The sequence below is a fragment of the Galleria mellonella genome, unplaced genomic scaffold (genome assembly GCF_026898425.1).
Source record: "Galleria mellonella isolate WM207_F2 unplaced genomic scaffold, CSIRO_AGI_GalMel_v1 utg38, whole genome shotgun sequence".
NCBI lineage: Eukaryota > Metazoa > Arthropoda > Insecta > Lepidoptera > Pyralidae > Galleria > Galleria mellonella.
Window position 1 is genome coordinate 9,330,932 of NW_026442090.1, and position 23,123 is coordinate 9,354,054.

At 29.8% G+C, this 23,123-nt stretch overlaps 2 protein-coding genes across 4 annotated transcripts in view; one reads left to right on the plus strand and one right to left on the minus strand.

Moving 5' to 3' along the window:
* Nucleotides 1-954: 954 nt before the first annotated feature.
* Nucleotides 955-11,763, plus strand: LOC128201283 (1-acyl-sn-glycerol-3-phosphate acyltransferase alpha-like). Its single transcript, XM_052897782.1, has 5 exons — nt 955-1,520; nt 1,910-2,043; nt 2,435-2,616; nt 3,070-3,238; nt 5,896-11,763. Exons 1-5 carry the CDS (start codon nt 1,330-1,332, stop codon nt 6,066-6,068), a joined length of 849 nt encoding a protein of 282 aa, XP_052753742.1. The 5' UTR covers nt 955-1,329; the 3' UTR covers nt 6,069-11,763.
* Nucleotides 11,764-13,829: 2,066 nt separating this feature from the next.
* Nucleotides 13,830-23,123, minus strand: part of LOC113522992 (1-acyl-sn-glycerol-3-phosphate acyltransferase alpha) — a 33,511-nt gene continuing 24,217 nt past the window's right edge. For 2 of the 3 annotated variants that reach the window (XM_026908852.3, XM_026908850.3), the window contains 3 exons: nt 16,966-17,131; nt 15,586-15,754; nt 14,097-14,235 (listed from right to left, as the gene is read on the minus strand). In XM_026908852.3, coding sequence (XP_026764653.2) covers nt 15,591-15,754; nt 16,966-17,131 — 330 coding nt within the window. In that variant the 3' untranslated portion in view covers nt 14,097-14,235; nt 15,586-15,590. Of the gene's footprint in view, nt 13,851-14,096; nt 14,236-15,585; nt 15,755-16,965; nt 17,132-23,123 lie in introns of those variants that run through there. The other variant, XM_052897783.1, reaches the window with a different exon arrangement.

The following is a 23,123-nucleotide window of genomic DNA, read 5'->3' on the forward strand; positions in this document are numbered from 1 at the left end:
AAAAACTAAATGACTGAACCAATTTTGATAAAACTACTATGAAACCGTAATTATGTCCGGAACTGTAATTACATCTTTTCAGATAAAAAAAGAATTTTCTAAATCAATTTACAACTGATGGAGGTATGAGGTGAACAAACGTAAAAAAAATACTCACTACAAAACGTGAAAAATCTTTAATTCATTTGTATTATTTTTTACCTTAGAACTCCAATATCTATCTTAAATTTTCAATAAGCTCATAGAAATTTTATTCAAATTGGTTTAGTAGTTTTAAATTAAAATTTCTTGGCGCGATTAAGACGATGTTTTTTTTAATAGGTGAAAATGGCATGGTAAACCCTCCTGCGCTATCGGTATATACTGGCGGAATACCAGTGAGAGCTGCTAGGTGAGGATGAAAAGGCAGGTCAGTTAGCCCATCGTGACAAATTCATTAGTCACGATAGTTTTCAGGGGGAACGGCGTGGAGATCGACATGATACCCTATCAGGTCGATCTCCACGCCGTTCCCAAAACAATGGGGACTAACCTCCCCATTACTAACAACCCCTTCCTACCAATCTGCTTAGTTAGATACTGAAAATACCAAAATCTTTGGTTACGTATATGATTTGTTATTAATTGTCACATATAACGTCATATTGACAACCCAATTGTGACATTGACAATTATGACATTTGTAACATTGACAAAGACAATCTATGCAAATTATAATGATAAGACTAGACTCGCATCACATTATACAAAAAACTTCTGTATGAAATTATGCAACCTGTTCATTAAATTTTATACTCTTAAGTAGTTAGGTCTATTATCATAATCTATATTTATATTGATAGATATACTATTATCTATCAATATTTATATTTTAGACAGAAAAAGATTATAAATACTTTGTACAAAACTAAATGAATCATTTCTTTCATTAAATCCAAAATTTTGGTACCTCTAGGTGGTTACATAAACAAATTTTCCACTTTCGTCAAATAAGAGCAGTGTCAACTCTTAAATCTAGCAGTGGTTTCTTGTTCTATGTAGCAAGTAAAATTTGTTTAAATCCTTTTTTTACATGTTACATTCTTTCATTCTTCATGATAATGACTCAGACTGTGTAACGCTTAATAAGTGTATCTAGAATTTATTTAATTGTATTACCTGTTGCTATAATTTAATTTTACTTCACAGAATTTATTGTGTGCAAAATATCGATTTATTTCCTTGAAATAAACATTGATTTCAAATTAACCAGTGTACCGCAATCTTAGATTCACGTATAATATGATATTATTTTGAAAATAAGTTTTAAAATAATAATTTTATTTGATAATGTGGCATAAAATCATATACATTTGCATTATTACTTTAGTGACGTACATTTTGAAGCAACTATTTTCAGAAACGCCAAATTTCATAAAATTTAAATCAAAGTTTTTCGTTTTCTACATTTGGAGTTCAATAATTGCTATTGTTTTGCTTCCATTCTTCGTGTTTAATCCAAAAAATGTCAAGAACTCATTGTAAGTACAGAATAGAAGAGATGCTACTTTACTTACACATCTTTTAATTTTAAACTTATTGTATAGAAACCGCAGCTTCACCTGCATATCTCCCATTCTTCTATGATAAATAAAATACAGTCATTCTAACTTATTTTTCTATTCATCATCATAATTTCAGCCATTTTTCTATTAGTAAAAAATATTTAGAGATGCCATGAAATTGCTCCATCATTTCAATCTGGAGTTCATGACATTACTCCCATTGCTTATACATGTTAGATCCAATCAAAATTTTTAGATCATAAATTAAAGAATTATTTTTTATAATCACATTCTACATATCTTGCTTTTATTATATCAAATAACAATCATATTCTAACCCATTTAAGTATTAAATATGCTTTCAGATTTGCTTCACAAATAGTGAAACATGTAACTAAAATATTAGAAGTGAAATGGCACTTAAGAAATGGTAAAGTACTTGCTGAGGACCGTGGGGCTGTCGTAGTATCTAATCACCAATCTACTATAGATATTCTAGGTAAATCAGTTTGATCTGTAAATTGTGTACATGCAAATCCATTTTACTAATCTTTAGGCCTTTATTAATATTTATAAGTATATTAAAATTGACATCAATTTAAAAATATAATAATGTATTATAAAATATCTAAATTTAATGTAGATTGGATCCCAACCATATTAAAATAATTTATTTTTCACATAAGATTTCAATTCTGATAAAGATGTAAGTATGTGGCCAATATGGGAATAAACATTAAAAAGTAGTAGATAAAATTAATTTAAAATTAACTATATTATAAATTAATAGAATGTTATTATCATTATTTAGGACTATTTAATTTTTAATATAATAAAATTAACCAGCAGAATTAATGCAGTGTAATTATTACATACTGATATTATTTTAGGAATGTTTAACATTTGGCATGTTGCGGACAAAGTAGCCGCTATAGCAAGAAAGGAAATATTTTATGTCTGGCCATTTGGACTAGCAGCATATCTGGGAGGAGTTGTCTTCATAGACAGGAATAATTCCAAAGAAGCATACAAACAACTAAAAGTGACTTCAGAGGTTATGATCAAAAATAAGGTATGACATCATAAGCTATCATTATTATAAGGTGTTACTACAGTTTAACAATAACACCAAGGTCATGTATTTATGAATGAGTCTTATTACCACTTTATGCTATGCTAATTATATGAAAACATACTCTTATATTAAGAATTCATTTATTTACTGTAGATAATCCACCTCCACTCTGGTCTCACTTATTAAACAATCAATTAATGTGCCAATGAAGCAATTTTTTTTATATTCGAACATTAAATTATATTGTTCCCATGTTTGGGCTGATCTTATGATCACTCAGATACACTAATAAATGACAGTTTTTTTATTAATACAATATTATAAATAATATATAATACAAACTATTATATCTATATATCTTATTTATGTTAAGTCATTTATTACTTCAAAGTGTATGAGTATGAAAACAAATTAACTGTTATGTATTTATAACTAATATATTCATTACAGACAAAAATCTGGCTTTTTCCTGAGGGAACAAGGAATAAAGATTTTACAAAATTGTTGCCATTTAAGAAAGGAGCATTCAACATTGCTGTAGCAGCACAAGTGCCTATCATTCCTGTTGTCTTCTCACCTTATTATTTTATAAACAGAGACAAGAACATCTTCAATAAAGGTATTTAATTACATAATCATTAGGTAATAAAATATTATGTTACTACTCCTTTTTTGTTTTCACAATGTTGTAAGAATCATCTAAAGACACAAAGCAGTACACCAATGCAAAAGCATTAAAACTCTAAATAAAACTTTATATTTCACCTGATCAAGGTAATAATAGTAAACTATATCTTCCTGTTATGTGGCCCTCCCTATAAAGAGTTACCAAGGCCACACAGTAATTTGGTAATGTAAATAATTATCATATGATATATCATATAAAGTAGATTTTTAATATTCAATGATTTTTAATGTTCATCCTTATTTGTTGCATGGTACAACACAACTACTATATGTGTATCCCGCTCATTTCCTCCTCACACATATTAGTTGTGGAATGATCACATGATGAAAGTCATTAAAAGGCGCTACAGGGCTTTTTAAAAAAAAGTGTGAATTCAGATGGAATTTAGTTCATGAACAGATTATATCCTAAGTTAATACATAGGATACTTTATATAAGAATTCATGTGGGAAAAACTGCAGAAAATAGCTAGTTGTACTAATTTATAATTCATTTATAAAAACCTTAAGCTTTCTTTACTAATCTGATAGTTGAAGACGCCATTTTAGTATAAGAAGCTCAATTTTGTTTAAAGTATTTACAGAGTAGTTATCACAATCTATTATATGTGATAAAAAAATAATAATAAATATACTTAGATACTTTTTAAATACATATATTTGTACATAGAAAACAGAAGTTTTATTGGTTAGCCAATACAGACATACTGATGAATACATATATTTGTTCGGAGATTGAATCTTTAACCATTTAAAGACGAGGTACCATGTTAAACCACTGCACCGTTAAAACTTAAAAAACAAATGTTGTGATATACATTTTTACTCTTTTCTACTACGGCCATATATCTTCTATGCGAACCAAATATATGTTCAAAACTAATTCAAGATCCAAATCATAATTTTGTCGACAAGTACAACTGATAATTCGTTTAAATAAATACCTTTAAAACTTGTTTGTAAGGTTTTATTCAAGGATTCTGTATTCTTAAACAATTTACAATATTACATAACGTTACTTTCGTCGGTCGGTTTTTTATCAAAATAATATTATTAATGTCATAAAATAATTTACACACAAATTATTCATTCCTCAAATATAATATGCTATTTTGTGAGAAATCAAGCAAAAAATCTTGATGTAAGACCCAAGACAATTCAATTCAAGGTTATTTAGTAAATCTTTTTCCTAAAATGGGCCAACCAAAAATCGAACTCGTGACCGCAATTGCAAAAAACAACCGCCTACTGAGTCATGGTCATCTAGAGATATGTATGTATATATTGACTTTTCAAATATTCTTATATGGCGATTAAAAGTAACGTTTTACCGCCGTTTTGCAAGGTCTACCCTTTTACCACCTCTGCGATTTTTCGGCCGTCACTGTAAATAGGTCAGTAATGAAATTAAACCGTAATTAAAATATTTTAATAATAAAACATATTACATCATTTTTTTTTTTATTATTATCATTCTATATAAAAAAAAACGTTAAAATAGATCATTATAATGCTATTATGCAAGTGGCTCGAAATTGTACTTCATGTCGAATATAATAAAAGTCTATATTTAACAGTTGACGATCGATGACCTGTAATCATTATATTTATTGTTCTTAAAGGAACCATTCATTTTATCAATTATTAAATAAATTAGTTTCTGACACAAGCACTAAAGACTAATATGTCCTTGTTGACCATAGATTATTGTACGTAGTCCCCTTAGTAAATTCAATGTATTATAATAGGCAACAGCTAATTCAGTATTTATAGAAGATCATTTGATTACAATAGCATATAAACATGATAATTCTTTTGAAACTGTTTGTTGAATAAAAATACTATTAGACAGTATTTGTTAACAGTAACAACGATCGTATAGAATTTGAATAAATTGCATAATAATGTGGCCCTTGTCCTCTTTAAATAAATATAAGCCGGTGTATTTTTGTTTCGTTTCTCGTGATCTCAACTTTTATATCTTTGAGTTACATTTTAACAATGAAATTACACAAACAACAAATTTTAAAGAAACTATTGTTTAGATTCTATATTAAGTGTGTACTCATTATTAAAATCATTATCTAAGCAGACAGGCAGCGATTTTAGGAAAAGGAGAGTGAATGGTGACAAGCCTGACAAATACCAAAAATTTAGAATGGCTGATCGTCGTCAAAAATATATTTGCCGCTCTATTTAAGTAAATTACTTTAAACACATTTAATCTTTCTCTTGTACTTTCCTTAACACTGTAAATATCTATATACCTACACTACTACTTTTTACCCATAACTAATAGCCACTTAAATGCCGTATAAAGTTAAAAATATACACTAAATTTCTTTCAAGCCTTCAGAAATACAAATGTGAAAACCGCATCCAATTTAATACAGTAGTCTTCAAATTATAAACAGCCAATAATTCTCAAACATATTGTTTTGACTTCTATTGCTCTGCTATCACTTTCAATTTTTCCTAAATATCTTGTGTGTACAGACATCATCTAGTTATTTTTTTTTTACATGTAATGTATGCTATAGATTAAAAAAATTCATTTAATCTTCACACAAAGTAATTTATACATTTCAGGTCATGTTATTATTCAGTGCCTGGAGCCAGTACCGACAGAAGGTTTAACCATGGAGGACGTGCCGGATTTAATAACCCGCGTACGTAACACAATGGATGCTGTATACAAAGAGCTCTCAAAAGAAGTATTAAGTGCGTTACCACCAAACTACCCACTTGCTACAGTAGACTAGATCAATCTACTGACGCGACTATTTATACCCTTTCTATTCTTTTAAGTGCCTATTTTTTGTAATACCGAATTTTTTATTTCGCTGATGAGAGGCAATTTTAAAATGCGTAATGACAATTATTATCATTATTACCTTAAATCTATTAGTTTTTTTAGAATAGATCTAAAAAAATAAAGCTTAAAAGAATAGAAAAGTTATAATTTGCCAAATCCTATAGATTACACTTATTAAGTATTAATATTATAGTATATGTCATTGGTGTATCTTAAATTGTGGTATATGTTAGAGTGTACACCATGATTCTATTAAGACTTATGTCTGAATAATTCAGACAAACATACATGCAAATATCTGTGATTGTACCAAAATTTTATTACGGAATATTCTATATTTTATTAGAAATATTCTGAAACATTTGGGTCAGTGTTTGTGTTTTTTGGGAATCCTATTCAAGTTTCCACATTGCCATTGAACTAGTATCTATATTAGGTAAGACTAATTAATCAATTGATATTAATAAATTTAAATTGACGTCAAGGAGAAAATCGGCATTCGTAAGGAAACAATGTGACTTGTCGAAAAAGAAATAAACATCTTCACAGTACTTAGGTAGATGCGTGTGCGCAACAATGTATGGCGTGTAATAACCATTACGACACAACTCGTCGTTTCTAGTTTGTATACAACGGGTGCACTATTGTTTATAACTTGAAATTGCGTTGTGCTTGCTTGGCGTTGGCGCTGAATATCAAACACTTGAACGCACTCTGTGTTTAAATGCAATCGGCTTTTTACAATAGCGTGCGTGACAGTAAGCACTATGATGGCATAATTAATTAAGGAGTAAGTGTAACATGTATACTTATCAGATACTTAAAAATCAGGTCGGCATAGTATATACTTTGTAACAACATAGATACTTTGTATATTTTTCTTATTATTATTATTGATAAACGGCCTTTTTCAAAAACAAATAACTGCTATAAATACCTGTGACACTGCAACCTTTCCATGATCTTTTGTGCTCGCCCCTTTTTAAAGTTCTAATTCCATATACAAAGTTTATATATTTTATTATTAACTTTGTGACCTAATTTTGTTTTCTTTTATTACCTCCTTAGTCAATCCCAGCAACAAAGCAAATTAAATTAACATATACGAGTATGCATCTCGTATCCAGTGCTGAATTGTTAAAGTCATTTCATTATTTGCCAACCAGAAATTACCAATTAGTCAGGTTTTTTTTTTACTTGTCGACCTGCATTCATCTAATAAGTCTGAGTAATGTGCCACTAAAGGTACCACGGCATTCGTACTTGCTTACTTATTGTTCTTATTACATAACGTACATTAAAAAAGTATTTTTTATGCAACTTAGAATGGCAAACAATAATAAAAAATAATGATAACCGAATATACTGAGTCGCTCATTATTATTTTCAAATAGCAATTTTTTTATAAATTGTCTAATTTTGCTTTCATTATACATACCTATTTGCCTATATTCATTGTACTCTTATATAGTTCTTTTCAAAAAGTAAGGCCAACGAATATACTTTGGAGATCTTAAGGAAAGAAGTATAAAACAATCTTTTTCATAATATTTAATTTACGTATGGATAATAAGTAATTTGTTTAACCAACTTTGATCTCAGAAATTTATCTCAAATGTGCCAACCACAATGTACTTTAATCGATTATTATTATTTTATTAAGTATTACAGACATCAGTATAAACATAAGTATTTTTATGTTTAAGTTTAAATATTTAAAAAAAAATCCATTGCAACCATGTATCCTAATATATTTTTTTGTTATATTCAGTTATATGCATATAGTATATACATGCAATGTCTTCAGCTATGTTCATATTCGTAGTATATACATGACTCTAAATTCTTACAAAAATGTAATTAACATTTCTAATTATAACACAATCCCTAATGCTTGAACTTGTAAAACTAATTGGTAATCCTCAAAATACTTATATTTTACAGTATCAGTATTGTTAATGTAGGATTTAAAAAATTGACTGAATGAAATATAAATAATTTTGTACCGAATTTTATGATCCTAGTCATGTATACCTTATTAGCTGCCAATTCTCTCTAACATTCTGTCTAACATTTAAATATAAATTTCAACCGGAAATTATCTCATACCATTTACCTGCATCTTATTCAATATCGGTAATTGTAAAAATAACACTAACAATACATTTCGCTTCGCAAAAAGCTGCTTTAAGAGCGTTCATAAAGAAATGTGGCAACATCGCAATTATCTGTATATATTAAGAATTTTCTATATTTTTCATTGATTATTTAAAAAGTACTCTACCGATGAACTAAAACGTTAATCATACAATAATATCCTTATTGAGCTGTTACTAAAAGTTTGGATTTTGATGACAAAAATGTATTTGAAGAATTTCGATGATTACGTGGTAGTTCACTAACAAAGCGCTTTTTAAATAATCAATAAAAAAACATTGAAAAATATTAAATCGTTTTTGAAAAGTAACAAATAAATGCGACGTTATCGCACTAAGGTAAACAGGCAAGCACATACATGAGTATATAAATTTATAAGCGATAATCTTATATATAATTTATTCGTGAACACACTCACATATGAGCGACAAGATGTTTCATATACACATTACATTGACAATATTTAAATTTAGAACGCAGAATTCCATGTCTGCTTTACGACAAAAATTTTTTACTATATTGGGTCTTTTTCTAACTAGAAACAGTAACTGATTCTATTATTACTAAATGTATATAGGACAAACACAGCAGTAATCCTAATCGATTTCAAAACAGAAAATCGTTTCAGCATTGACGAAGTAATCGCGTAACATATACATAACCATAGAAACGAAAACAGACGAATGGGTAACCTGCTTCGCTATTGGAAGCCCTTTAAAAAGAAATTAATATTTTATTTAAGTAATTATTTGTATGTATATAGCATGACCACACTCGATACTCACCTCCTCACTATAACTCAAAATATACCGTTCGAAAAAAAAAACTACGCGCTCTATATACCTACAGACTTGCTAGTGTATAGACATCGTTTTATAAAAAAAATGTATGTAACTACACTATTCCCTTCAAATATTTTGTTATAATTCCATTTTACTGCTTTTAAAAGATCTTCATAAGTTAACATCATAAAACTGACTTAAAATAGTAAATTCTCAATTATACTATTTTTGTATACCATTTTCATGAATCTTTTTGCAGTCGATAGTGTTTAGTCCCGCATACGATGTTCGTTCACGCTAATCTCCGAAACCGGGATACCGATTTTACTGAAATTTTGTAAACGTTTATAGTTTTCTCCAACTTGGAGATATCGAGATAAGAAAAAATGATATCTAAATATAAATATATATATTAGTGATAGAGAGTAAAACAACGTTTGCCGGGTGAGCTAGTAATAACAAAATTTGACGGAAGATTGACACCTTTTTTTAAGAATTCAAAAAAATATGTAAATATTTAGGACCAAAGATTTCATAGCATCATCTGACAATTTTAAAATATTTTATAGAATTGTACTCGAATAAAGTGTGTACTTTCAAATAAATGTTAGTATGTGGTCGAACTAATTATCTCCTTGATTCAATTTTATGTATTATGTTAAGTATCTAAAGTATTAATTTATCTCTTAATGGTAACAGATTAGTTCTAAAGATATAAGTAGTGAATATCTATTCTCATAGTAACATTGCCCTTTCATTCATACTTAATGGTTTATGAAAAATAATTAGGTTTTACTGACAACTATTTGTGATTATAGAGAATGTCAATAAATAATAGGAATGTTATAGAGAAAAATACTTTCCTTCATACTCAGTGATTTATGGATAATTTAGTTTAAACGGCAACTAAAAGGAGCCAACTGTAAACATCTGTTTAACATGATCTGTATGATATTTTGTCACACATCAATATTTATAAATTTCTATAATCGTACAGTGCAATACTCATGTCGATTCTATTTCAGTCACTCGTTTAACTAGTAGCCATTTTTTAAGTTCAAATACTAGTCTGATAATGTTTGTATACACATAATAGTTAAATAGCATATTAAGTATTAGTATTTATCAACCGACCTTAAAAAAGGAGGAGGTTCTCAATTCCATTGTATTTTTTTTATATTTACCTTATAACTTCACTATTTTTGAACCGATTGATAAAAATTTTCAAATAATCTCTAATGTAATTAATGTCTATATTATTATATACTTACTTACAATTGCAATTTTTATATGTGGTAATTTTTTATATGTAAGACAGGAATTTTAGCAATGTCTTCATGGTCTTTGCGAGCTGCAGCCCGCAGTGTGTGAGGGGAGACGCTGCAACGTAAAACACCGTACTCACTCTGACTAAAACTTTCGGATAAAATCGAAACAATTGTCAGAAATGACAAACGTAGTAAGTTCATAAAATTCCCGTTATACATATTTATACCTAGACATAGTTTTAAAAAATAACATGTGGTATCTATAAGGATCCTTATATTCAATATTGGACATTGAAATGCTTCAAAAAGATGTATTGTAAATAGAAAGTTCATTTATTTTTAATATTGTATACCTACATTATGAACTGGGTACAATTAAAATTGTTTCTAAAAAACATTGTTTCACGGCACAGCAGTTAAGGTGGTTGATCACTAAACAAAATTACACTCAAAATACTAAATGGCGCTAGTATCGAGACTTATGGATTTTGTTGATTATGTTGTAGTTAAAGATAATTTGAGGCAAATTTTCTAAATTAGCGAGTGGTTTTATTTATTTTTTACTGATATAGTAAAAAAAAAATTTATTATTTAAACATAATTTATATTTTACAAGTTGTACAGCTTTGTAAAAAAAGACACACTAACAAGAGACATTGCGATTGTGTGAGTTATTATTAATTCAGTGAAATATTGAGTATTATCTGTCACTTTACATTCATCCATAATAAAAACCACTTGCTAATTCCAAAGGCAACTGGTATTTTTGTCTAATTTTGTTTAGTGACCAACCACCTTAAAATGAATACTTACTCGTATATAAGATGAAATCGAAATCATTATGGTCTTTTAAAGTAGTATTCTACTAATAAAACTGAACATTTTCACCAAGGAACGCTCCATAACAATAAAAAAATCCAACTATTAAGTTACTATGAGAAACTCCATCATATTTGTCATTTTTGAATTTTGATTCACGAAATTTCTATCCTTATACCTATATTCTATATATTTTTCATGGATAGTTTCTTAGTTTTACATATGGCTAATGATTTTAGCTTCACCTTATAAATATTTTAAATTATCCAGCTGTGCTTTAGCTGAATTTGCTATATAATTATTTATATACATACACACAAACTCAAATTTGTTTATTCAATGTACATTGAATGTGCACTTTGAAAACAACTTTATTTAATCTAATTTTAATTATTGTTTGTAATTGTATTGTTCGAATAATATACTCATATGTATAATCTACAAGAATAATATATAAAAATAATATTCAAATACATATTGTGATAAACGGTAGATGTATCTAATTGTATACTGTGTTATTTTCCAATACTGTGTTATTAGAGACAAACAATGAAATATAACGTATTTTTCGATATTTTCGTTATTTGTAAGCCTTTAATAAAAATTCACAGGATAACAGTTTTATTTTTTTAACCGATACTATATTTGTAACAAAACAAAACCTATATAGTGAATTTGTTCCTTTTGATAACACCTACACTAAACGGAAGTTCATTATTTTTTATATAAGAAAACGTAGGGTTGCCTATAAAAAAAGACCGCAGTAAGCTTTACCACCCGGCAACCTTAAATTGCATTAGAGCAGGCAGTCCGGGTGCATTGTATTACATTTTCGGTAATCTTTTATTAAAATCAAGTTTCATTAAGTCTTATACTTGCCATAGTCAGCGACGGGATTTAAGCTACAAATAATACATTACCAAATCGTCAAACATTAACTAAGCGGTGTAATTTTATTCTTGATTAGTTGTTGTTCGCGTAAATCACCTGATTTAATTACTACCTAGTAAAGATGTGGGCGATATGAATCATATTAACTTGTTCTGATACTCCTTTTTAATATCCGTCTCGTTTCGTGCTTGTTAATGACATAGGCAACAATAGCTTACCAAAATTAAAGAAAAAAGTATATATCATATGTGCAAAGCTTAAATTATATAGAGCATCGAGTGTCAAAAACACTGTCATTTAATCAGTTAATTTTTTTTTTTTTTTAACGTTTGTTCCGTTTGGAACATTCGGAGACCATTGAGTCTTCAAAAAGATAATTTGTCTGGAATAATTAATCAGTTAAATTGACTTGAAGCCGACTCAATTTGACACATTTTTTTTTTCTTTTGTGCTAAACCAAAACAATACACGCCATTTTTTTGTGTTGCTAATAATCAAATTAAAATTACCCTAATCGGGTCGATTTCTTGTATTTATGTATTGTATTTTTGTATGTATGTATTGCTTACAAATATATGTACATGTATTAATTAAAATGGCGGCCATGATTAATGATTTAAAAACAAAAACATATTTTATGTCTATATTCAGAGATAAATCAGTGAAGATAAGCATCATTACTAATCATTATGCACTATTTACCTTGTTATTTTAAAATGTTTGTAAAATTCTGTATCGTTTTTATTTTTTTAATCTTACAATATAATGTCTCCATATATTAAATAGTAAACATACATTATGGTAACAATATTGACGCACACATAGATAAAAAAATTCTTTTGTTTTTGACGAAGCATTTATAAAGAAAGTCTATATCTATATAATCTAAGGTGCTAAGTTAGGATCTGTGGTGAAGATATAAACTACCCATGTAACCAAATTTCAATAAAAAATTCATTTAACCATTTAACCGGGATCGAATAACACAAACCTTTATAAACTTTTACCTTTACTATACAAGCAATTAATTTATTTAAGTATACCTAGTTAGAAACAACGTGATCTTTATCTGCTTTCGACACCTGGCCACTTCTTACGGTCTTCATATTTTTATTAACGTTAAAAAACTGTCTAGGTAAAGGTGAAAGCTAATAATTTATGAGCACAAATACTTTTGGTATAAACATGTCTTGGCATCGTTTTAAATCGGATCCAATATCATCCTATTGCCCTAGTTATTTAATGCCTATACCATCGGCTAAATTTCATCAAAATAAAACATTGATAAAAGTCATTTGCTTGGGTACCTCGGTCCCACTAGTATTTTCAGCGTAAAGTTTCTATGGCTGCGTAGTTGTTTTGATTTTAGATATGGCAGTGATATTATAAAATATAGAATAAAATTGAAATAATCTTTTTTTAAATAGAATTGTTTACAAGCTCCTTTAAATCGTCTAATATTTTATGATTCTACTGCTGGATTCAGAATATTGTTATCTGCTGAAAAGAACCCGCAAAAAGTCACCAATTACTCTTTTCAATTTATTTATATATAAGATAATTTTACATTTGTATCTGAAATATTACCATATTTAGTAATAAGTTATATTTATGTTACTCAATGTAAAGTAAAAAAGTAATTTTAAGCAGACCTGTCTTCACAAGCATCACCCGTTCACGAGTATGACGGATGAGCCAGCCGAAGATTCAGAGGCATAACACCATATCCCGGGGAAAGAAATTCTTAATAATGCAAACGGCGACCCATTGTTAGCAATACAACCTGTTAGGTCAACCTCTACATGGTCCTCCCTGGAAACCATCATTGTTAATTCTTAATAAATTCGTCACTATGGATTAACTGACTTGCTTTCATCCTAATTAGTGCCTCGCCGGCGTATTATCTATTTAAAAACACTATAATCGTCAACAATAGCAACAGGTGAGAACTACTATCAGATCAAAATATATTCTGTAATATCCATATATAGGCAACAATGCAGGTAAATTTGTTTCATCCCTTTTGTTTCTACCAGGTATACCAACAAGAAAACAGTATATTTTAAAATTTATTTATTTATAAAATATATACACAACAACACATGTAAATAGAAATTAAACGCCAAAACTAAACTTTACAATGTAAGTATTTATCACAGCTATTCAATAGTATCTAAAATCTTTCTCAAATAGGTACCTGAAATGGAAAACAAAGAAGTATGTTTAGTATATAGGAAACTAGATAACTGTACGGAACATAGCGGAATATAGTCATTGACCCAGATTAGTATAACGTAGGTATGACCTAATGTCATTCTTCGTCCCAAATTTCTTAGGATCGGTTGAGCCAGTAAAAAACAATCCCACTGTCACATCACAAATATAAGTGGGATGATGCTAACGATTCTAAATCTAATAATTTTGTAAATTCTTTACATACGAACTAGATACCTGATAATTATTATGTCTCACTTATTATATATTTCAGCCCAAAAAATAAAATAGCACCAACAGTTAATCATAATGAAATTCCAAAATTATCTTTATACAATTTTGTCTTTAAATTAGACGTGTATTTGTTTAAACATCACGTTATCACTATTTAATACGGGTGTAGAGATACCTGTTATATTGGGCGCATTATGTATTGTTTGGGGTAGAACTAAATCAGAAAACGTGGAACAAATAAAATAGACAAACTAAGACTGCTAATTTTATTATAGTCTATTAAAATGTAATTATAACCAAACTAAAAACTGATCTGACCATAACAATCTGCTGATGCCCAATAGTGGTACAAATTAGAAATCTATAAATTAATTAAATGTTTCGATTAGTTAAAAATTTCATTTATGTTTTCTCTGTAATAATTTCAACAAAACTGGGTTACTTTTTTATAAAGTTCCATTGAAACAGACTATATCTGCTATTTCATCTAATGACTTTTGAATGGTGAAAGTAGATTAGTAGGTACACAGGTCACCATAAGTTGTACTTAAACACATATTGGGGACGATTCTGAATCATCTTTCTCTATCCCTAAAACAACAATATTCAATCCTCTTTATTCAGTTGTGTCCCACCAAAAGAACTTTTTGTAGTTTTTGGCAAGAGCAATATCTATTCTTTAGGCAGCACTGACGGAGATTCTGTCTCAAATTACCTACTCATTCCTCCTCTTTTTCATCCAAATTCTTTTCTGTGCAAACAATTCGTTTTTGAAACTAACTCCATACTTCTGTACGGTGCGCTCAATTCACAAATATTAAAAAAAAATTATATTCCATTACATATCCCTATAATCACTTGGTCCTCCTTAGTTCTTACCGAAATTAATTAAATCTATAGTACACTGTAAGACATCGCATTCAATTCTGGTATACTTGTATTGTAATCGATTAGCTTACTCTATGAAATTAGATGAAATTATATGTGTTAAATTTATACATATATTACTGCAATTTCATTTCATTGCATTGCATTTCATTTCACAGAGTAAACAGATCAATTGCAAAATAACTAGTTATAATAAAAATAACAAAGTTACCTCAATTAATCAGCCTTAGCATGGAGGACTCGTCTTGAAGCGGTTTCCGCCGTCGTCCTCGTGAATTCTTCTTGCATTTTGAGCTGAGCGTTATCCACCAGCGTCTGAATGTCTTCTTTTGCTACACCTTCAGTCTCGATCAAAGGTAGTATTGAAATGATAACTTCACCTAAAATAAAAATAAAAATTTTGTTTATATATCTAAGTCAATGACTGTGAAAATGGAGTCATTTTTTTAACCTTATGCAAATAAATTTGTAATATAGATCACACATTATTCCCTAAACAGATTCTTCTAAAAACTTACTATGAAACATACACCAGTTTTTAAGTTGGACACTCGGACAATTTTTCAATAATAAAACAAGAAACAAACAAACTAAGAAAGTCAACTAAAAAATAACTAATTTGAAACCCAAAGTCATTCTAACCTTTCCCATTGATTCTCACTAAATATATAATGTACCTAATGATATTAACACATTCCCGTAGTAATAAAAAAGGATAAAAATTTAGTATCTATTTAAATATAAATATATATGAAATTATATTATACTATTTAAATAAATGAAGAAAATGTTAAATCATAATTAAATTTCAGAAATTAATTTAATAGAAAAGATATTTCATCTAGGCTTAAACTAATAGATCTTATACTAGACAGGTGATAGACGTACTCATGTACTTTTTTAAATACCTTTTTTTTTATGCAACTTAGAATGAGAAACAACCTAACGGCCCACCTATATATATAATACCTATGCGTATTCACATACACTATAAAACAAACAAATCACTGATGAATACCAAAATGGTAGTACTGTTAAAAATCATAATATTTGTGTTATTCGGGGATATTTTTACCATCATTTACATATTACGAATAAATTATTAGCGACACGTAGTACACAAAATTAATTGAATATTAATTATGTAGTGTATCTTTTTTTCTATTCATACCTATAGTACAATAACTTGAGTGAAAATATTGTTTTTTCTATAAAATTCATATTATACGGATACCTATGTCCCCTTTAAGAAAGTAAATAGAGTTCATTCACTATAAATTAGTAATAAAACTTGAAATAAATATAAAATATTAAAGGGAAAACTTAATAATGTGTTTGTTGTTAAAAACGATTACTCAAATACTTAAATATTCTATTGAATAAAATATTATATATAAATAATAATATGTATTATATATAATAAAATTAATAGACAATTCAAACATTTCTTTAGTACTAATGAAATCATAAATATCAACTATACACGTCATAATATATTATATTGGCGTTGTTATTCAAACAAACACTATAAAATCAAACCCATATATCAAGTAGGAACAAAACCGGTTCATAATACCGGTTTGGTACTTACCTGACCCAAAACGTCGACGTTTCGCATCCAGAAAATGATATTTAGAAACAACCACAGGTTGTATGGGTGCATTAGCATCCAAGGCCACGTGGAAGGCGCCCTTTCTGAACGGTAAAAGTTTATCGCCAGAATGTCTCGTTCCTTCCGGAAACAGCAGTAATTTACGCTGAAATCAATAAATATTGCCAGTTAAAATATCATATTACATAAATGTCAAGTTATTGATTAAATTATTTTAACTAAATATGATTTTATGTTGATAAAACTAACCGAAGTTCTCCACAAAAATCTATATTGTACAACAGACTATTTATATAATTTATCATAATTAATAAAATACCCATTACGCTATCACATTGTAATAATTACTAATTTCAAAGTAATACATAATTCTTATATAACTAAACCACAGAAGTAAACATTTTCCAAGATTAAAATTAAGTACATTTGATCGCATTTTTTTCTATTATTAATCTAATATAAAATATTGTGCACGAATAGGAGTCGTAAAAATATAAAAACGTTACCTACCTAGGGTCAAACTGAAGAATGTGAAGGAAGCGAAAGACGTCTGTTTAAATCGGAGCATTTGGCGTTCCATTTTTTCTGTATAACCCAATTTGAAACAGGCGTGACAGATATATATGTACGAGTATGTAAAAATTTAATATTGAATAAAAGCACTTATTTAATAAAGATAGGTACATAGAAACTCTAGGCTTGTATCGTAGATACAATTATTAAGTAGGTACTTAAGAGTCAAAAACGGCCGTTGTTCGAGAGTAATGAACTCTACCTGTATTCAATTTATCAAAGTAGAACGCGACACAGTTGAAACTAGGCTTGGCATTTGAAATTAAAATTATGTCATGTTAGGCACCTAAATCGTTTCACAGTTTCGGAGACCCTTTAAATGCATCACAGCTTACATAGAGATTTTTAGCACACGGCCCCCTTTGCCTTAACTGCCAATTTCATTATTTATTATTATACATATAATTATAGACGACAGACCTACGAAATACTTACTAAAATATAATAAATTTGTAATTAGGTGATATCTGTATATATGAAATATTTAAGATAAATTGATATGAAGGGTCTTAATAAGAGCAATAGAAGCCAAAGCAATATTTTTTTAGAAATTTTGTTTGCCTGACCGTCTGTCTTTATATTTATTCCGGCAATACATAAAAACTACTGCATCAAATTGTATGCGGTTTTCACAGTTATGTTTCTGATAATATAAAACTAATGATTCATATTCATACGCCATCTACAAATAAATAATATAAATTATAAAAATATATGGCAGTGTGGTTCCGGCATAGAATAGGCCACACCTTCCCGTAGGTGTCGTAAGAGTCGACTCAAGGAGGGCGAGCGATGGGCAGCAGCGTACCTTATAAAACATCTCTAAAGCCTGACTGCAGTTGCCAGTCCGCCTGCCAAGCGTGACAACTACTGGCAAAAACCCCCCAAGGGAGATCCTTAAGTTCAACAGTTGACAGTTAAAGGCTAATATGATGATGATAAAAATAAAAAAGTAAATATAAAATGCAGGCACCTACGTATAAAGATTATTGAAATGTAAATAATTTATTTGTTATTTCAAGCACATAAATTTATCTTAATTCTACGTGACAGTCCCAAGGAGTTATCATTTTTAGGTAATATTGTATGACATTGTGATAAGATTCAATGTTATTTCAATTGCACCGATGCTTTTTATTTAATTACGCTCGTATCCAACTAACGACTGATGAATAGGTACGGCATGAATATCATTATTATTAATATTTTAGATAAAGCTATCACCGAGCTACCTGCGTCTTAGCGACTCTGCAACATTTTTGAGATAGTCACATCATCTTATGGGAAGTCGTCACACAGAGTTTGTTTGTAAAACTGTACTGCGATAATACCAGTTTATGGTAGTTTTTTTTTTTAATGGATAATAATGGAATTATTCCGTGTGGTCCCAGCATATAATTGGCCACCCCTTCCATTCATGTGGGTGTCATAAGAGGCGACTAAGAGAGGACGAGGGATAGGCAGCAGCGTTCCTCTTAAAATATCTCCAAAGCCTAACTGCGGTTGCCAATCCGCCTGCCAAGCGTGACAACTACTGGTAAACGCCCCTCTAGGCGGAGGCTTATGTTCAACAGTGGGCAGTTAAGTGCTGATATGATGATGGAGCCGCCTGCGCTAATGATACACGCTAGTGCGGTACCAGTGAGGAATCATCGTCACCTCACTGGTACCCCACCAGCGTATATGGATAGCGCAGGCGGGGTTACCTTTCCATTATCACCCATTGAAAAAAATACTACCATTCTGGGGGGAGGGAATAACTAGCAATGGGGACTAACAACATCCCTATAAGGTAGCAATTGCCTGTCCCATTTCTAGCAATATATCCTAAAAGGACGATCGCCACACGGTCTCTCCTGGTGATGACGATAATGGTAAGTGGTACTGATAATATGACTAAAAGGGGCTATTTAAAAATAGCTAAAGTTTTGAATAACAAACAAGAATATACATTATTTTCTACTATTGAATTGAATAAACAGTTATGACTGTCCTATGAGCTCATCAAACACGTAATTCTAAATGCTATTGTATATGTAGTTAAAACTTTAGGGTATGTGGGCACTCGTAGTTGTAAATAGGAAACAAAGTACTATTTTAAATAATATTATATAACCGATAAATAGGTAAAAATTCCCAGGATCCATAGCTTTTTATATTATGATTTATGAACTAAAACAGGTATAATATATTTTCTTTAATGGAGTGCCAACCCCACCTGCGCTAACGGTATTCACTGTCGAAGCACCAGTGATCGATGATAGTGATGAATACATCCGGAATTCAACACGAGGGTTTCCAGGGGGGACCACGTGGAGGTCAACGTGATAAGGTATATTGATAGCAATGGGATTGGTAGTCCACATTACTAACTATCCCTCCCCCCTCCCTACAGGTATAATGTTGCCATATGTCAACTTCAAACTCTAATGAATTAATGTATCATGGAAACTCAACGCATTAATGATTATTTTCTCAGTTGTAATCAAATATATTTTTTGCAAAGTTTAACCTTCTATGAAATTAATAACACAGACCATAATTGAAAATTTACACGATAAATTGCTCGAAAAGAGAAGAAAGGAAAGAGAGCTCTGTCAAATAGGAACAGGCGTACCTATTGCCACGGCTAACAATATACCTACCTACCTACCTGAGCAGTATAGGTACGAACGGCGCAGACGGGATTATTATTATATTTTCATTCATTAAACAATGTCACTTATATGCGCGTAAAATGCACATCTAGGCAATTTTAGTTATATATGAAATGAATAAACATATAAGAAACTTTCAATATAATTGTTTTGAAAACATAAGAAAGGCTCAATTGATATGCATAGTCAGATATGTTGATTACTACAAGTATTATACGTACAATAAAAATGTTGATTATACCAGGATATAGACTTAAGTCCAAATACAAGGTTGCGACGATAAACCTACATTTCGGTATGAATAGGAACACTTTATAATTTTGAAATGCAAATACAATTTATCAAATATACGTCTGACAAATGAAACTTTTTTTCTATTGCTTTAAATCTCATGCCTGTTCAAAATACTCCAATCGCAACCCAGTAGTAGTATATTAAAATAAATTTATGTTACGCCATTATATACCGTTTCAAATCCGGCATGAATATTAAAAGATTAAAACCTTTGATTAGATTTTAAATGACATATTCCAAAGATTAAAAGTTCCGTAACAAAATAGATAAGAGACACTTTACAATTATGTACTATATATTTCTCTTTTAAATATATATCTTCATCTGTCATTTTGCACTTACCTATTTAAGCCTAATTTTCATAAAAAATATGTAGAATAATAATTTCGCGCGATTATATAGAACATTTTTTTCATCGCATCACAACAAATGTCGTTGAAATTAATCGTAGGGAAAATCTGTACAGTATTTTTGAATAAAAATTATTTAAAATAAAAAATAAACGAATAATTGAACCAAGCATAGTCTACTGATTTCCAATAGCAGTATAAATCGATTAATTAATTGAATATTTCCAATTGATCACTAATTTCATTTAGAGAGTCTCTGTGATAATATCAACAGAACTTGGTTACTTTTTTATTGATTTCTATTGAAATAGACTATGCAAATACAAAATCATAAATTTTGGACCCACCAACAGCAGATATAACTTATTGAGGAAAATCTTAGATATAAGTTCTTAATTTACTTATTATTCAGATATTGTTAATAATTTATTAAATATTATAATAGTGCATGTGGTGTTCGCCTGTAAAAGACTTTTACATTAGGCAAAATTATTTTTTGTGTAATAACACACCTAATAAAGTAGCATGTAAAATGTAAAAGTTGTATGTGAACCTTATTAAATAAATAAATAAATAAAATCATCTACTTTAGAATACCTACCTCACTCCTGTTTCCACTGCCAAACAACTGTGCTGAATATGGCAGTGTAATTAGACTGAATAACACATTAGTCCTCAAGTATGACAAAGTATGACGTCACAGCATTGTTCATGTTTATAGACAAGGTGACTGTTACTAATTTGTTACCAAGTGGGCAGCCAGTAAAATTTCTCAATGCAAATCATTTAAAAATCTTTTATTTTGATGCGATCTGATATAATCCGTGACTGTTCTAATCAGGTATTTATTTCAATTGCAGAGGTATGAGCAACATAATTTTAAAATATCAAACAGTTATACAGAATACATATAATCCTGAGAGTGTGTTTGATATACACACGCTTGATTGATTTTTTATATTATCACACCCAGATAAGTTGAATATTTTATTTTGGTGCTTACTAATGAGTACTTATACTCAATATATGTCGCAACGTCTATCTAATCTGTCGCGGATATATATTGCTCCATTACAATTATTAAGCCTTATAATATAATTATCTACATCGGCACTTGAAATCAAATGTAAATACTTTATATCGTACTGAACGAAAGAAACAAATAGTGCCACGTGCCTATATATAATGTATTTAAGGCTAAGAATATTATTTATACAACGAAGACGAGACAACATAACTTTGTATGCATATCGAACTAAAGAATAGGAAAATATTTGCCGAGTGGAAACAATGTTGACCTTCTATAGTAAACGAAACTATACAAATTTACCTTATTTTTCCTGCACAACGATATTTATGAATACTAACTGCGAAAGCCGTGAATTGAACAATGCCTTCCATACTAAATAGAAAAGGTACATAAAAGTACATAAACTAGATCAGAATCTTTACATGACCTATAAATATCCTATATTTTTCGATTTATTTGTTCTTTACGTTGCATCGTCTAGCTGGGTCCATCTAGCAAGGTGTAAAACTTTAATATATAAATACTTAGTTATCTATACTTAGAAACGACAACCTTCTTCTATAGCCACCTAACTTCTATTCCACTCTCAATTACCTGATGCAAAGAATAGTGGTGAAAGGGATTGTTAGTAATGGAGACTAAGAATTCCATTGCTAGCAATATACCTAACCAGGTCGACCTCCTCGCGGTTCCCTCTGGAAACCATCATGTTTAATTCTTGTCGAATTAATCATGGTGGGCCAACTGACCTGGATTCATTCTCACCTATCATCTTTCATTGGTGCCTCGTCGGTGTATACCGATAGCGCGGGCGGGGTTACCATTCCATTTTCACCCATTAAAAAATACAAAGAATAATCATATCTATCAATTCCAAAGGTCGATTCTCATACAAAACATATATTATAGCGGCCCGTCCCGGCGTCACACGGGTGGACATTTTTACATTTTAAAAAGTGACCATTAAGGCTGCACACGCGACTGAAGCTTAAAAATGGAGTAACTTCTCCCATTTCCCTAACATTTCCCTTCACTGCTCTGCTCCTATTGATCGTAGCGTGATGAACCTGCCCAGGAGTATGAAGAATAATTGTACCAAGTTTCGTTTAAATCCGTCGAGTAGTTTTTGTTTCTATAACGAAGATACAGACAGACAAAAATTTAACCGATTGCATTTTTGACATCTGTATCGATCATTAATCACCCCCTGTTAGTTATTTTGGAAATATATTT